The sequence below is a fragment of the Falco peregrinus genome, chromosome 14, assembly GCF_023634155.1.
Source record: "Falco peregrinus isolate bFalPer1 chromosome 14, bFalPer1.pri, whole genome shotgun sequence".
NCBI classification, from domain to species: Eukaryota; Metazoa; Chordata; class Aves; order Falconiformes; family Falconidae; genus Falco; species Falco peregrinus.
Window position 1 is genome coordinate 12784505 of NC_073734.1, and position 18090 is coordinate 12802594.

General features: G+C 36.6%; 1 protein-coding gene across 2 annotated transcripts in view; it reads right to left on the reverse strand.

Moving 5' to 3' along the window:
- Positions 1–3841: 3841 nt before the first annotated feature.
- The window catches only part of DYNC1LI2 (dynein cytoplasmic 1 light intermediate chain 2), a 28726-nt gene continuing 14477 nt past the window's right edge, over positions 3842–18090 (reverse strand). For both annotated transcript variants that reach the window (XM_055818594.1, XM_055818592.1), the window contains 9 exons: positions 17387–17550; positions 16952–17045; positions 16249–16384; positions 15816–15927; positions 14674–14733; positions 13895–13936; positions 13332–13449; positions 12204–12320; positions 3842–6860 (listed from right to left, as the gene is read on the reverse strand). In XM_055818594.1, coding sequence (XP_055674569.1) covers positions 6754–6860; positions 12204–12320; positions 13332–13449; positions 13895–13936; positions 14674–14733; positions 15816–15927; positions 16249–16384; positions 16952–17045; positions 17387–17550 — 950 coding nt within the window. In that variant the 3' untranslated portion in view covers positions 3842–6753. The remainder of the gene's footprint in view (positions 6861–12203; positions 12321–13331; positions 13450–13894; positions 13937–14673; positions 14734–15815; positions 15928–16248; positions 16385–16951; positions 17046–17386; positions 17551–18090) is intronic.

The following is an 18090-nucleotide window of genomic DNA, read 5'->3' on the forward strand; positions in this document are numbered from 1 at the left end:
GAACTGAAGTCTTTCAGATCACCTGAAATTTTTGAACATCTTTGCTTTCTAGTAATCTCCAAAGCATAGTCAGTATACTAAGTCCTTCATGGATAATCAATTGATTCCTCTGGAAGAGAGGTTTTAATTTGTAATACTCAGTGATTTATTACCAGTGTAAACCAGTTTTTATTAACAAACCACAGCAAGTAACATTCATCTCCACCTTTATCCTACTATTTAAGACAATACGGTCATTAAAACTTGAGTGCGACGTCCAAGTTTGTGCTGAAACCAAACCGTGTCAAGCCTGTGTTCAGATGCAAACTTTAATTACGGAGCCTCTGCCTAGGCACATACTGCCCTGCTACAACACGTGCCCACCATCCCTGTTCGCACTGGGACCATACTGTGAACTCGCTGTCCCTGGGTCAGGTTTGCTGCCTGTCCCACTCTGCCTTGCAGGACAGTCGAAGGGCTGGTGTCAGACCAAAAACGTGGCTGGGCTCACAGAGGGAAACAGGCAAGACAAAAATTGTAGCCAGTCTCTTCAGCCAATGCACCCAAGTCAAGAGTACTCTGTCCTCTAGTCACTCAAATTCAGAGTCCAGTGAACAGTATGTAAGGTTGATGTGGTCCAAGCCTCAGTACCCACCTCCATCCATTATCTTTTCAGTGGTCTTTTTCCCTCTGTTATATCAATTAACTCAATTCTAATGCTGCCATTTCATTCCCTCTCCAAAAGGAAAGTCCCTGGTTTTTGGAATGGTGTCCATCTGGTAAGCTGCGTGCCAGAGATTTACAATTGCATGTTTCCTTTTCTTTTATTTTCTTTATTTTACTGCACATTCTTATGCATATCCATGCAAGACTATTCATAGCACCTTTTAGTTGCAATCACCTTTCTGGTATATTCTGAAGGATTCTTTTTTGGTTTTAAGCATTTGGCAAGTCTGAGAGAAAGATGACATTTTTACATATGTCACAGCTACACTGAGTGTAACATACAAACAGGTATCAACAGTACCATTAGTAAATATTCACACTGAAAAATCAGACACTTTTCAAAGGCAGCTTGCACAACCTAGTTCGGCCTTCTTGTGCACAGATCCAACAGTTTCCTTTTAGAAGAAAGAAACCAGAGTGTCTTAAGACAACTCAAAATTAGAAAGAAAAAAAGCTTAACCCATATTAACAGAATGCTTAGAACTGAATGAAACTGCTTTTGTTTGGGAAAAATTCAGCAATTCACTCTCTGAAAGAGACTTAGCAAAAAAAGAAATGAGACTTAGCAAATAAAAAGCAATAAAAATCTGCCAAACAAGAATTATTAAGGGAACATCACAAGCAATGCATATGGCATCTTGCAACGGCACGCTAAGCAGCATTACCTACAGGCACTGATCCCATGTCTGCCACCTTCTGGACTTGGCACATTTCATCTCCAGAAACTTTCAGCAACATGTAATTATAATTAATTGTCAGGGAGAGGGGAGTCAAGGACCTTCTTCTTCAGAGAAAAAGTTACAGCTAGCAACGCTGATTCTGCCACACAGAAAGCCTGCAAACAAAGGCAGCAGAGAAAAGTGACAGCTTCCCTTGTTTATATTATCTCTCAGACCTCCTGCACGTAACTTAGCGTAGTTTCATATAACCCCTCCGGTACACAGACCAAAGTGATTGCATAGCTGCTTCAGAGGGCAACATTGCTACTTACCAACTTACACTGACAAGTCAAATCTTTTGCATCAGGTATTTCTAAACATCAGCACCACGCTCTTCAGTCCATTGCTGTATTTGGCAAAAGAAATGTCTAAGGTGCTAATACTACTAATTTGGGGGTGGGTGGCTGTAAGCCAGTTAAAAGCAGAATTAGGTGCCCTACACTTAAGGTTTACGGAGACATGCATGATTTTGAAGCATTCTACCACCACATTTATACTACCACTTGTGAAGCACTCCATTTAGAAAATTAACTTCCTTGAGCTATTTTTTTAAGCATCTGAATTTCAAAAGGCATTGATGTACATGTGCAAGTCAGAGCTCGCTTTGTTGCGCTTCTCCAGAGCAAAGGAAGCATGCTAGATCAGGTTCCACCCTCACCTGCACCTCTGCGACTCCCAGTACATCAAATGCCTGTTTATAACCTACAGTTACATTCGACTGCAGAAAGCTCAGATGTGTGTGAAACCAGAGCCATGTGGTCTCCCAAAGCATTAATTCAGACTGTTGGCTTTCTTAATTATTTGTGCTTACATCATCTTCTCCACACAATCTGAGTGGATCAGAGAAGAAGTAATTAATTACTATGAAGGCTGTAGTAAAACAGGCTGGAATTTTTATGTCAATGCTTCCTTGAAGGGGAAACTGAATTCCAGCAAAACTGTGCTTTTGGAATTAACACTGCCCGCTAATAGACAAGTTCTGCTTTTGGTGCTAAACATTCAATTTACATATTCCATGCAGCTCTACATACCTACCCAGACAACAAGAGTCTGGTTTAGGTCAGTAACAACCTCACAAACTCTACAGCCTTTTCCTTGTAGGTATTTGAACTACAAAGACTCAGAAACTGACGATTTTATCCGAGCACAGGTTCTTATCTGAGAAGTTCGCTCCCTACCAAAATCCTGCCATAGCTAAAAAGACAGAGGAGGTACCACCACCATCCGGAACAGCAGAGGCAGTGAAAGATTCATCTTGTAAGAGTAGCTTAGACCCTCCAGCGAGATGTTTTTCCACACCAAAACCTTATTATCCCATTATTATTTTTTAAAGACTTGAAGACATTTTGGTTTCAAAAAAACAAATTACAGTTGAACAGCAGCAAAGTGAAGATAAGAGTTACAAGGGCACTCTTGCATTTAAATCCACTGTTATGGTCTTTCTGACGAAAGTCACTTTCAACTTCAGCACACATCTGGAGATGAAGTCTTCATTTAGTTTCCTTCCAAAGTAATTTCTAATTCTAATATTTTCTAAATGCCATCTTAAAGGGCTAAAATTAATTATTTGCGTTAAGGAACCCATTAAAACATAAAGCATTATGGCAATTCTAAATTCACAATTGTTTCATGGCCTCATAAGTTTTCACTTCTAGAGAAACTACATATTTTAGAAACCCAAAGCCTAGCTGCTTTGCATTTCAGAGGCAAGGTGACTCAAGAAACATTAATAACTAGAACTTCAAGCAATGTAGGGGAATATACAGGCATCCAGTTAAAGTAGCAATGAAGTAAACAAGTAGAATCCTAATTTAATCAGTCTACTCCTTATATGCCTACTAGGAAGAACTTGTTACACCCACCAAATGGAGAAAACTTAGTTTTGCTATTGGCAGAGAAAAGGCATTTGCACCATTCAAGCAATTTACTCCTTGAGTTCTCATAACCTGGATGTTAATCCTGCAAATTTAGGACCACTGCTCTGCTTGGATACAGTATTCCACAAAATAAATTAGAAGGTATACATCTTAACCTGGGAAGATACGCAATTGTTTCCCCATTCTCATGAAATATATGAGATCAAATATATGAGCACAAATATTTTGCATCAAAACCAGTTCTGCTAACCGAACTGTTAAGGTGTAAGCTATCACGAGCACACCTCTGTGCAAACGTAGCTATACCAGCTTTGCTTTACTTACACAATGTGCATGCGCTGAATGCCAGAGAGGAGCTGCATTAGCAAAGGCTAGTACAAGAACTCCCCAGAAGGAAGTTATCATTCAGGTACACAACTGTAAAAGCCTTTTTTCTTATTCAACTTATTTCTCCTGTTCACAGAACTCACCAATATTCTGCTCCCACGGAAAGACCTCTAGAAGGGAGATCTTAAAAACAACCAAGCAGCACAACATAAAGCAGTCTGGATTCGTGTTTATTGAAGCCAGTAAAGACGTCCTCATTTTGCCAGCACTAGAAAGCAAGATTCCACATGACTGCATACTGCACCTGGTTAAAGCCATACAACTGGACTAAGGTTTGTTTCATACATTTGCAGTCCTAATTGTAAGTTGGAAAAAAACCCAATAAACTTAGTATACAGGACAGTGAACTTTCATTTACAGCATGTATATTGTTAAGTTCATGATGTACAGAGCAGTCACCTTAAACGTAGTTAAATTAAATAAAATACGAAATTCTGTTCAGTTTAAACAGTTTTAAATGCCAATAAAAAAAGTGCAAACTTAAAATCAAGCAGCATAACCACAGCATTTTCATGGAGGGCCAATCTTTAAACTTCTCTATTTGCTTCAAGTTGAATGCTTTCATCTTTTGTTTTCTTAAGTTTAAACGTGAACAGTAGATGCAGTCACTATAATGCATATAAATATAGTCACATAATAGTTTAAACAGTCTACCATACAAGTGTATCTGCAAATAAAATGAAGTTTCACTTGAAAATGTAAAGGCTGTTTGCAATTTGGCCTTTGGTTCCAATGCTTGAAGACACCAGAATAACAACTGTGCAGCTCACCAAAGTTGACAGGCTTTGGCAACCACAGGATGCTACATTACTCACAACTTTTGTTCAATAAACTAGGAGCATTCACTTGCGATTAGAAAACGGAAATCTGTTTGTTTTGTCAGAAGCATCTTTCTGCAAAGCTGGTAAGTTATCATGCATTATCAGTTTTGATCAATTTTTGTCTATTTAACATTTTCATAGAACGGGAAAGTACTTAGATTTTAAGTTTTAGCCATATAACTAGAGAAAGTGCTTATCAGGTTAGATAACAAAAAAATGCAGTTTCAGACTGAGGTTTTCCAACTATATCCCATTACGATCACACATTTTTTTCAATTTTCCTGTCAGGTTTTTGATGTTTTAGTCTCCAATCTCAATTTTCAGTGTCAGAAGGACAGTGTGTAATTACTTCTTCTGGTGTGGTAACTTGCAGCTGGCACCCATTATACCAGCAAGTACATCCACATTACCCACCAGCCAGCCACAGTCTTAGTCTAACCGTTATCTAGACAACTGTATAACTTCAGGTCATACCGTTCATTAAAAAAAAGAAGTAAAAAATAAAATAAAATACAATAGTATTTTCAACAAAAAAACTGGCACAAATAACATACTCATGTTAATGTTTGTCAAAGAGGCAAGTAAATACTCTTAGCTTTCTAGATAATGCTTAGACAGACTTACAAGAACAGCCTCTTGATGTAACATAGGATTTGAAGTTAACATCCAGTACTGTGTTAGTGGTCAATCTAGTTCTGTATATTTGAGTAACAATATATATTAGGGAAGTTATATCCAGACATCAGATTTAGTACAACAAGTTCATATCAATAAAAAGTAAACTCTGCATAATTCAAATTGTGGTTTTTCCCTTCAGCATTAAGAGCACAGAATATGCTTAGTATTTTTAATTTATGGTAGTGTGTACATGTAAAACAAGCATACCATATATAAAAATCAAAGTGCCATTTCAGTAACCATAGCAGGTTTGCTTTTACAGAATCATGGTTTTACGTGAACGTGGACAGAGCTCCGTTAGAGAACGGGGACAACCACAATCCATCTTTCCAAATGAAATGCTACATTAAAGAAAATAACAGAACAAGTTATTGAGTATGTCCATCATGTACACATTCATACTTTTTAGGTTGCCTTCAGAACTGGAGTTGGCTGCACCTGCAGCAGATGTGGTTGGGAGTAGGGCCTTGAAAGTTTTTTTGAAAAACCTCCACAGGTGTTAAGGCAGGAAACAATTTTAGCTTGGTAGCTAATATTTAGTTACAAAAAGTAAGAAAAAGAAAAATACTGAGAGTGTTCTGTAGCACATTTCATTATGGGAAAATGATACGTCACCCACCGCTCTTCATAGGCTAGCCTCTTGGCATAAAAAAAGGCAGAAGCTATCAGAAAACAGGACTTAAAATTAAATACAAATTGCCAAACTACTGATTTTAAAATAAAACCAAACAGTGACTGTTTGTACTACAGTGCACAATAAGTTCAAGCACCTTCTAAAGACACATCACACACTGTGCCAGGCACTTGGATCTAAACAAGTTATAGTTTCTCCCTTTGTCAGCTACACCATAAAGGGCATCCACACTCTTTAAGACTTCTTCAAAAACTAAAACGAGATTTATAACAAGAATAAATTCCCATGATGCTTAGTGTTTGGCCTGGAACTCTCCAATGTAAAGTAGTCTTTTTAAAACAGTGATTATTTACCCTATGTGAAACACAGGATTTAACAACATTGCTCCTCTCCAGTCAGTCCAACATTCTAGTTTCTCGCTGTCCCAAATCTGTTTCTCCCCTTTTAGGGCTCCATTCCCTACCTAGGCTTCTTTCCCCTAATTAATGCTCTGTTACACCACCACTACCACCACCACCACTCCAAGAATATAATGCATTTGCAAACATACAAGTAGCCAATTCCAGTAACTCCAAAAGAGGATTTCATTTCTCTTTCTTGCCTCGTGTGCAGTCAGTAGTAGTATTTTAATAAGAATTCTCCATTTTGCTTCTCTGTGTTCTTCACAACAGGAAATGCAGCTGCACCTGCTTACCTCCAAAACCAAAAGAATTGCCCTATATAAACTCTAAATGGTTATCTTATACAGAGGGATTTTATATGCAAACTTCCTGAATGTGCACTTTTTACCGGGACAAGGCAATGATGTAGTAAGCTCATTTCCCCTGCCCCAAGAAAACTGATAGCATCTGCCATAGCAGAAAATTCCTGGTCTTATCAGATCAATATACATAGTTATTTGGTCATTTACATATGCATTTTTTTATGCGCTATCAAGCTTCATTCTCTGTTGGAGGAGAGTTTGTTGTTACCATAGAGTCTGGCTTGCGAGTCATCCTATCCAGTTCCTCTTGAACATTTGTCAAAACCGTTTTTTGTCCTAAAAAGAAAAAAAGGACAAGGTTAAAGCAATCTTCATTTCAATGAAATGTTTTAACCAATGAGTACAAGTATTCATAAAATTACTTTTATATGACAATATATTATTTATTTTCTCATTATTCTGCCACCTTTTCGAGAACGCAGGGCCTGACACAATGCAAGATGATGCCTGTGTACCAGTGAAGACTGATAAATATTAAGGTTTAAAGGGATGAAATGCATTAGCATGAAGCACAAAAATATCTGTGATATATCTTAGTTGCTGTTTTAGAATTTTAAAAATCAGGTCATTTAGAACATAAAAATTTCTATAAAAATCACCTGTATACAATTTTATTGTTAGTATTGATAGCAAGGCCTTTTATTTAAAAAAAATATATTATTTATTTAGTTTTTATCCAAGTTTTCCAAGGTACATAGGACACCTGCTATAAAAATCACATTTGTTTGGTCACACACTTGCTGTATTTTAGTATTAAACAACTCACAGGAAGAACTCTTTTACGTCTGCAGACAATGTTTCCCTTAAAAAAGGGGACATGAATTGCATATTCATGTAATATCTCAGAGCAGTCATTTCAAAGGACTTCTTCAATTGGAAACAGACACACTGAAGTATTTCATGGAAAGGCGTATCTTACATTTTTATATTAGACTCAAAACTTCTTAACAAATCTAACTGAACCATCAGTTTAATTCTCTCATTCTGAAAATTATAAACCCACAGACAAATTAATCACTAAAATTGGAACAATATATTCTAATGCTTAGAGCATACAAGCATTTAAGATTAAAAAGCTATATTTTTAGACAAAAACTAGATTATATAACCATGTACAGCTTCCTTACATAGCCAAAGAATTTAACAAGCATCTGTTTTCCAGCTCAAATGTGTGTGAAATATTAGGTGGATTTTTTCCAGGGTACATGCTGAAAACATTAAGAAGGCAAGATTTGACTGTTAGAGATTTAAGTGTTTTTTTCCACAGTACAAAGACATGACCACATTAAAAGGTTACCTTTAATCACTATAGAGGTTTTAGATCCAAGCACTAGTCATCTACAGTACTCTTAACAGCATCTACTCAAAGCATGAGTATTTAAACAAAATTAAAAATTAGTACAATAACTTGTAACTTAACATGTAACTTACAATACAAAACACTTTACATGTAGACTAATGGTACCTTAGAGTTAAAACAACTTAAACCCTAAAACAATTTAAAAAAACGCACAAAGTTCTTGCCCAATCAAAAGGTTTGTAGGTCTAAACAAAAAATTTATATTTTTTTAATGCTAGATGAACTGGATACTTAAGTCTCCAAAATAATACCAAGCAGCTGTCTCCTGCAACTATCCCACACTGGACAGGAAAAACATTGCCAAGCTGTTCAGTGATGTGTAGGTTTACACACTCCCCTTTACCACCACCATGGGTGAGCACTTTTCAAAAGGAGAAGAAATACAAGGAGCAGTTTTTAAGAAAATAAAAATCTCCCCTCCATTATAAATTAAACTAATACTTGCTTTCAGTTTCCCTACAAAGCACTGTCAAGGACGGTAATGGCCTTACTCAGTTAGATGGGTTCTACACAATTATATGCATTCTCCCTTAGATTACAGCAAAAGCAGGGAACTCTAGTTCTTTCTCTACTGCACAGGAATAGAAGGGTGGAGGCAAATGATCTTCCTGTGAATATAAATGAAATAACTTTTTAAGTCTAGAAGTCCATGTGAAGCAAAACAGTCCACCACAGAAACGACCAACTGAAGTTCTTTGAAGTATCATAATCAACACATGGAAGAAAGACAGTCCAGAAACACAGAGGTAAGATGGCTGAGGAATTACACAGCATGGAAAATGGACATGACATAGCAGCATCCGCCCAGATGACAGCGTTCTCTCAAGAATTGACAGGGCAGAAACCAATCAACCAACTATGCTGACCAGTATGTTGAGATCCACAACCTCCTCCTGTGACAGAACCTCAGCATTTCAACCACAGGACATTCACAGCTGTGGGAGAAACAGACGGTCTCTTTAAAGCTAGGTATTTTTAGTGTCACCCTTCTGAAGAGTCAGAGCTCTTTAAACAGTTGAGATTAGACATTTAACATGCCTACAAAGATCATTTTAGTACATTTACTTGCACAGAGGATGCTGCCATAAATGCTTTCTCCAAGATATTCTTCTAAACTCTTCCACAATAAAGCAAGTAATCTTTTACGTTACCACCAGCACCTTAGAAAAATCAAAAAGAGCTTTTCAGATACCAACATTGGGAGCCCTTACCTTCTTGGGAAAGTTTAATCTTATATTGGTTGAATATAAGATGTGAGCGCATCAGCTGACAAGGAACAGGCATATTCTGCTGTGAGGGAAAGCCGACTGTTCTGTTCCAAAAGTCAGGGAATGAGCGTGAGCTGCCAACTTGATGCAGCCAAGAAAAGCCAACTGCGACCTTGAGATCACTCAGGAGAAGTGCTTCCACCAAAGAGAGAGAACTGCTGTACCAGGCACTACAATGAGATATATCTGGAGCGCTGCATACATTTCTAATCACCCATGTTCAAGAAAAGATAAGCCAACGATGGGAACTAATGAAGAAGAAACTAGTAGGGAAAACAGAGCTCAGCCTCTAACAGAACACTAGAAGAGAACTTGTCTAATTTAGTCTAACAAAACAAGTTAAGAAAGGATGTACGACTGCTGTCTCTAGATGTTTCAGGAGATAAATAATTTATTTAAATTAGAAGTTAATGCTGACACAAGGGAGGGGAGGTGGGGATGGTACACATAGCCATTTGTTATCTTTGAAAACTCCCGAAAGGCACATGATGTTCTATAAGACTGAAAGAGTAAAGAATAAAGCCCATAACAGACTAGTTAGTTTTTACTCTAGTATTTTTTCCAGCAATTGCAATTATGTTTTAGGTGCTTACGAACAGCCTACCAGCACAACAATCAACATGGATCTGTTACCAACAAGTTGTGTCAAGCCAACCAAATTTCTATGATAGGATAACAGGTCCTGTGGAGAAGGGAGAAGTGGTCCATATCACATCTCACATAACCTTCATATAAATAAACTAGAAAAAAAACCAGTCTGGATATTTCAGAAAAATAAGTGTATTGTAATTCTTAAAATCACCCAGTAGTTATCCATAGTACTAGTCATTATTTTTACTCAGCAGTCCACCCTGTCCAACTGTTGAAGATACCAGATATGTAGGCAAGCACGCTTGAAGGGACTACAAAGGATTTTGAAAGACAGGATTGGAGGTCAAATGTTATTTATATAAATATTATCAAAGTGGTACATAGTAATAGAATGGAAACCAGCGATCAAGCAAACATATGACCTTCTGAAGTACTAAGGTAATTTATACAGACTAGAAAACCTCCTACTAGGAGGCAGGAATTGTATTAAACTGGCTGTATTGTTACAACAAACCCTGACCAGTACCACACAAATACAAAAAAAATTTGCATCACACTGTGATGTCTAAACAGAAGCACAACACATAACATGGATTAAGTAACCCCTATTTAGGGCAGACAAAGCCTTGTCTGAAATACTGCAGTCATTTCTGAGCACCAAAAGAAACAGGTCATCGGAGTAGACAGTCCAAAGCAGAACAGTAAGAATTATCAGAGTTGTGAGAACATGTCCTGTGAGCAAAGGCCAGCAGAAGCGTATTTTTGTAGTCCAGACAAAAGTCGCAGGCAAAAGGGTAACAGCTTTCCCACAGGCAAAAGGCTGCTGCAAACAGAAAGGGGGCAACACAGACCCCTGCCCCAACTCAAACAAGACAATAGTACAGGGATTAAGAAACACCGACTGTACAAGAGAAAAAATAACTAAGAAATTAAGTACTTGTTAATTGTCTTCCAGGAGAGATGACATTACACCTTTTATTTCAGAGTTTGTTTGCTTTTAATTGCTAGCCAGGAACTCCCTAACTGATTCTGCTTTAGATGAAGAGCGTGGATAAAGTAATTCCTAAAAAATATTTCTAGTCCTATTTCTATAAAAACAGTTAACGTGACGTTGTGGTCAGCAATAGCATGAAGCTGCACTTGATGAAGCAGGAGACACCTTTCAGTGTTTAGCCGAAGAAGGCATTCTGGATCAACAAAGAATTGATTAAATATTGTTATAATGTAGATACAATAATAATATGCAAATAATCGAATACAAATAATTCTTTAATTATTATCTTTACTATAAATGAATTTACTAAAGATAAATTAGAGAATTCATCATGCTATAATGAAAAAACCCCAACAAAATAATTGACTTCCCATAAGCCAAATTCTAGCCATTTTCAAATAAATCCTTATGTCTCCTCTCTAGGACTAGTTTCAGTTCAAAGACCCACACTCCAACAACTGCTCTGGTTCTCTCACTGGCAATATCATCACTGTGGCTGGCATCAAATACTTTTCATTTCCAGTTCAGAATGTCTGGCTGGGCCTCACACTCTCCTCTAAGCATCAGAAACCACAGGTTTGGCGTCACCATTAAATTTTACATGATCTAACAAGTTTGGGATCAGAAGTAGAATATCTATCAATAATATAGTAGTAAAATAATTCTGTAAGGAAGGCTCCTGAATGCTAAGTGTGATGGGAAAGCCAGCATCAAAAAGAAACAGTTAAAAAATCAAAACAGTAAATTTCTACTATCAGGTGGAACAACCATGCATTTCACAACACTGAGTTTTGTATAGGTGCCAAGTATTCTGATGGGTTTCTTGATTTTCACCTAAACAGTGCAATTACTTATCAGCAAATAATCTCATACAATGCAGTCTTAGTCCCATACACAGAACAAATCCACTTGATCAGTCTTACCAGTTGTGTTGGATCACAATAAAATACTAATTAATTTATGAGAGAATAACTTCAAGCTGTCATAAACAGTAATTCATTTAAACTTGAACTCTGGAGAGATTTCAATCGTTTGACTGGAAACTACAGTCCAAACCCAATAAACTGCACATCCTTTAAGCAACAAGTTAAGTCTCAAGAGAGGAAGGAATTCTCAAGTAAAAAAATGGAATCAGCATTTTCTGAATATGACCAAGACTCAAATGTAATTTATAATCCAGCAATATAACTTCGGTCAAAGAATCAAGATGTAGCAGGCTTAACAGAAGCCCTGGAGTTGTGAAATTGCAGTAGTTTAGTTCTTTTTTTTAAAGACTACACATTTTGGCATTGTCATCAGTCAAGGTCTGTCACTTCACTGACCAGTTTAGAAGATATGCACAGTTTGACCAATGTGGGCCAAATACTAAAAAGCTGCAAACCAGCCTGCAATAACAAGTCCAGTACCTGATTTCTTGGCTGTACTTTGCACTCCTCCAGCACCAGGACTCCCAGGAGAACCAGTCTTTTTGCTCAAGAGACTGTTGAAGAAACTAGCCAAGACACCTTCACTTGCAGCATTATCTAAATAAAAAACAAATACATGCATCTATATACCACAGAATAGTTATTGGTGGTAAATGACAGAACTTGGTTTTTTACATACACACATAACTAACTCTCTTACCAATCAAGGAAATAAGCCTCAAATATGAGAAAGTCTTTCCCTGCTCAATTTAAAGACAGTAGTCCTTTGCATTCTTCGGCAAAGTCAGAGATGACTGAAAGCATATTACTGCTCTTCTGGAATACGGGGGTTTCACAGAATTTTAATCTAATTATTTGTATGCTTTTGTTTTTTCTAAATGTAGAAGCCAAGAAAGAAAGCATTAAGTATGAATGTACAATTTAAAGATTTGTAAGCCTTGCACAAATCGCACAGCCATTTTAGTGCAGTCTTAAATGCCACGTTACTTTTCATAAATCAGAACTTGGATACACAGCAATAAGACACGATCTACAACTGCATGAGTACTTTATCCACTGGAAGTGAGGTATGACACCACAGCGCGCAATTAAAAACAACACCAGTGCTACCAACCTTCTTAATGCAGAGAGGAAAGAAACCACTCAGCAATGTGGAGCTCCACCTTAGGGCTGAGGGTGTGCAAAGGTTTGGAAAAATAATTTCCAAGTTATTCCATGTACTTTAGAAAATGACATTCTAGAGAGGGTTTAGTAGAAGAACAAGTTTCATTGTGGATTCCAGAACAGTAATATGAAGTATAAAACTGCATGTAGTTTACAGCAGTCCTCACTCTAATAATCCAACTGATGCATAATAAGCATATTTAGGCAAATATTAGGGAAATAATGCATTTGAACTCTGACTGCTTGCCAGTAGCAGAACTCTACTTCAAGTCATATGAATGACAAAAAGAAGAAAAAAAGAAAACCTGAAGCTCTGTCATTAACTCATTCCTGTTATTAAACTAACTATACCATTAGTATATAAATTTCCAAAATCTTTCTACAAAACAGGATTTATTTTTTGAAGGAAAAAAAAAACCACAACAGTAAAATGCTTATTCATACTTTTAATATTTGGATCTGGTTTCTTAACTGATGTTATTGGTGAGGCACTGGGTACATTGGCAGGACCAGCTCTGCCTTGAGTTCTTGGGGATCCTGCAGGGCCTCTTGCAGGAGATTCCTTAAAAAAAGTCCAAATCACACAAATCAGAACTTAAGTGGGTTAGTTACATAAAGCAAGTGTTACATTACACACAAGTTACTTTTAAAACCTTTATATTAGCACTGTAGTGTATGCACACTAGGGAAACAAAAATACAAACCAAAACAACAGTTATTCTGGGCATGTGCCTCCACTAAAAGAAAGGATGAATCCCTACAGGAAATTTTCAGTTCAATAATTGTCAGGTATTTCTGTTTCCGCAGTGAATTAGAATGAAGTAATTTACAGGCAACATTTTTAAGTATTGCCACTTTTTTTTATTTTTTTAAATTACTTTCTGCCGTCTGGGGCGATTATGTATTTTACATTTTCATTTACAAAACGAACTTCTACAGGTTAGAATCATTCCCTCTTCCCTAGAAGGGAACAAAACACCTCCTACTCTTCTCTTGGATCTACTTACTGATGCTCTTGTAGGCGTTGCTGGCTGTTTGGCAAGGAATGACTGCAAAAACAACATATTTGGAATATTAAATATATTTCAGAAAAATATAAAGGAATAATATAGAGTGAAGCTGACTAATCATTAATTTCTTTGATTTTTTTCCCCCTATTTCTATTTCCAGGCTTCCTCTTTGGTATTTATATGCTTCCAGACTTTACCACTAGAGGACAGTTAAAAGGAGTAAATAAGCTGCAGTCCTTTGTCTTACACAGCCCTTCCAGAACTGCAAGTCAGAACCATAAACACCAAGGTCTGCAACCTCTACGATATTTATAATCAATTATATAGGAAAGTATCGTTAGGTTTTTTAAATAGAGCAGTAAAGAAAATAACAAAATACAGCATAACCAACTTGACACCCTACAGTCTTTCAAGCCTCTGGCTGTTAGAAAACTGCAGTGCTAAGATGTTACATTTTAGAAGTATTTATATTTTATACATCAATACATCTATGTTGTGAAATTTCAATTTGACTTCTTGCGTTTCTCCTGTGACATGTAAATTATTTCTGTTCTCAGCATATTTTCCTTTCAACTTGCCCAGATAAGTGGCTATACTTTCTCCTGGTATTTGTTTAAATAAAGAAAAGACTTATTTCAAAATTACATCTGAATTTGCAAGGCTGAAAAGTGGCTACCTAGTGATTTAAATGAGGAATGAAAAACTAAAGGCAATAACAACAGAGAGCTTAAATTGAAATCTTTAGTAAGGACTTATTTTCATTCTTCCATTCTTACCTGCTGCTTCATAAGAAATACTTGTTCATCTTCTGCTGCCAGCTCTTTATCGTGGACTAACTGTTGAACAAAGTATTTTGTTTTTAGAAGTAAAAATTGAGAATACTGTAACTGGTTTTGTGTTTTAGTGATCAAAAGGAAAGAAAAAGAGGCAAAACTTCAATACCATTCTTTACTTTTTAGAAAAACAAAACACAACTTCTTTCACATTTAAAGGAGTAAGTAACATTTAAGAAGTTGTAATTGAAAAAAAAGCATTTTAAGTGAATGGAGTAGACTAGCACTGAGCCAGCCTGTGGGTATTCTCCTAGCAAGAGGAGTACTTGTAAAGTAGCCACATTCACCTCAAAATTTAGGTTTTAATCTCATCAGTATCTCTTAAAATACCTGATGTTACCTTACTCCGCAAGACCCCACACTCAATCCCTTGGCCCTCAAAAGCATTACACTAGCTCTTACCAGTCACAGCACTACTACTAAGCAATGATTACTTCCTGTAGGTGCCATGAATTACAAACAACAGGATTAGATCTTTCCCTGGAAACGTTAAGTGTGTAAGAAAGTTGTAAAAGAAGCTTTCCAATGCAGACCAGAATACAGTTTTCATTTACAATTTTCCGTATTATCCATTTTACATCTCTCCTATTCCTGTGCGCCTATACTCGCAAAACTAGCAATATACAGAATTTATATGGATTATTTACTGTTCTTATGAAGCCTTACATGAAGAAATCTGTCATTAATAATATGTTAATGCAATAGCAATATACCGTCTTGTTTCACAGTATTTGCCTTTACATGGTAACCTCGATGCTCTGTGTGTCTGTGTGTGTAAACTGTTCAAGTCCTACAACAATATTCCCCATTTTCAAAGAGTGTTTTTGCCCTACAGGTGCAAAAAGGTTCATGTGAAATGGTTACTTTTGGACTGCCTTTCATTCAGTAAGGTGAATGGTTTCCATGTTTGCTTGAAGTATTTTAAACAACTGAAAAATGAAAGCTTAATGTTTCATGCATTTGGATACACACAAAAAAAATTACATTTAAATTCGGAGTTCTTCAACATTAGTAGTTATTAGCAGCCATTCAAGCAAACGGCACTTTGTGGGTGGGGGGCAGGGAAGAATTTACCCCTTTTTTACCTTTCTTACAGGAGGTTTTACAATGAAATCCTCATATGCATCTTCTGGTTTCACTGTTGTAAAGTTTTCATGTAAAATGGCAATTTTCTTTTCATTGTCCCAACCGGCAGGTCTATAAAAAGAAGGAAAGCTATGCCTTTTCAGTCACTAAAAGTGCCTCTGCAGAGACCATTTATTTACTACCCTCTATCTGAACAAGGCAATTTTATTACACACCAGTCTTACAAAGATACTAAATAACTAGAATGGTATATTCTGAGTCAAGTAACCCAAGTAAGTTGTTTTTTGCACTAAGTTTTTTAATTCAGGATTTCAGAAGACTCTCATATTAAGCTTTTGAACAACGCAAACTATTCAAATTATTTCTATATATATCTTGTAAAAGTGTAGTGCTTAATAGAAAACACTCTGAAACCATGCTGCTTATACTTACATAAAAACTGCATCCTTTTCTACCACTAAGGCAGGTGTGGTAAACTGAAAACCGTATGTTTTATGTACAATGTACTTATACAACAGATCAAGGTTCTTCTCCTCCTTAACTGATGTATAAATCAAGGCAGCTCCATCTGATTATGTATTTAAGGAAAATTATGGAAGATACGCTTTTTAAACTATAGTAAGAATTTCAAAACTTGAGAGAACACACATATCTCTGCTGGACCTAATTTTGAGGAGTAGTTCAAGGCAAAAGCTACAGCCATTTAGTATTCAGGGAGAGGAAGGCTGAACAGGAGAAGACTCATGATACTTTTCTTTGACATATACAAAAGCTACCTACCCTCCCAAGCACTTACCTTTGAAAAATTAAAAAACTCGAGACTGCCGAGATCTCAAGTTTATATGGAAACTGCAAGTTCCAAGGGGAAAACCAAGGAAAACCACCTCACAAAGTACAAGACAAATCCTTTGTAAAGGAACAAAAGTTCCAATTCCCATGCACAATTTAAAAACCTATTGGAAGTTTTACACGTTTCTCAACATTTCCAAAACAACAAGTGCTACACAGTAACAAACTGAATACCAAGCAATCTTGAAGGGCAATTTCTCAGATTAATTTTATGTGCAATTCAACACTAAAACATATTTTCTTGCTTCCAGATTACAGCAAATCTCTTCACTGCAGGAAAGGATACACTGTAAGCAGAATCTACGAATGTGTGACTGAATGAAGTCGAAGTGTTCTTCTCTGTAATCATGCTCCTTCTCGAGTACGCTCACTGCATCACACTGGAAGCAAGGGAGAAAAATAAAATGAGAAAACCCCAGTCATTTGATCCCAGTACATCATAAAACAGCTTCCTTAATACTACACACACATTACATTTACTTAGAGCCTTTGGCTTTAAAATGCCACCAATAACTCAAAAGAGCAAGTAATTAACATAATTTATAAGGTTATTACCCCTTCTGCAAAATTGAAAGTTGACACTAATGGCAGAAGTTTGCTTTTAAAATAAATACCTTTAATATTAATCCAGAATTCATTTTGCATGTCTGTATAAAGCATGCCTTCTAAAAGAAAAGTAAATTAAACTTTTCTGTAGTAGCAAACAGAACTAAAAACTCACTTTTGTACAAACTACCAGCACAGGAATACCAAGGTTATGAGTCAGCACATTTTCTCCAAGTGGCAAAGAAACGTGTTCATCCTCTTGGCCAGAAGGGCCTCTTCTCTGCGGTGATCCTTGGTAGCCTTCTTCAGGTTCTACATACTCTTGAAACTCCTTTATAACTATTAAGAGAGAGATCTTAAGGTACAATAAAGGAACTAGTTCTTCTTTTTAAACCGTAATTAATCTATGACTAACTAGGAATCTCACCTTGTTTTCCCACCTGTTATAATGAGGCACTACATGATGCAAGCTTTAGCCTTGTTGCCCCTTCAAACACAACAATTCTCCTCCACCAAAATTTACAGCAAGCTAAATCAAGAGCAATTTGGAGCCATGACAAATAATCCAAACTAGCTGCAAGAGCTATAGTAGACACAAATGCATATTCCTCAATTCAATGCATTTCATTATACAGGAGTCAACAACAGAAAATGTAAATGTAGTTTAGCAACACAGCCTATACGCAATGCAATTTGTACTCAGTTTTAAAAGAAAGCATAGTGAAAATGTAACATGGACACAGAACACAGCAAGCTAAAACAGCCACTCCTTCTTAGAAACTATTCTACAATTTAAGTTTCTATTACTTTATACCTCTGCTGCAGCAGTCTGGTGCTAGAAATATAAAAAAAATACACTGTTTAAGTACAGACTCAAGG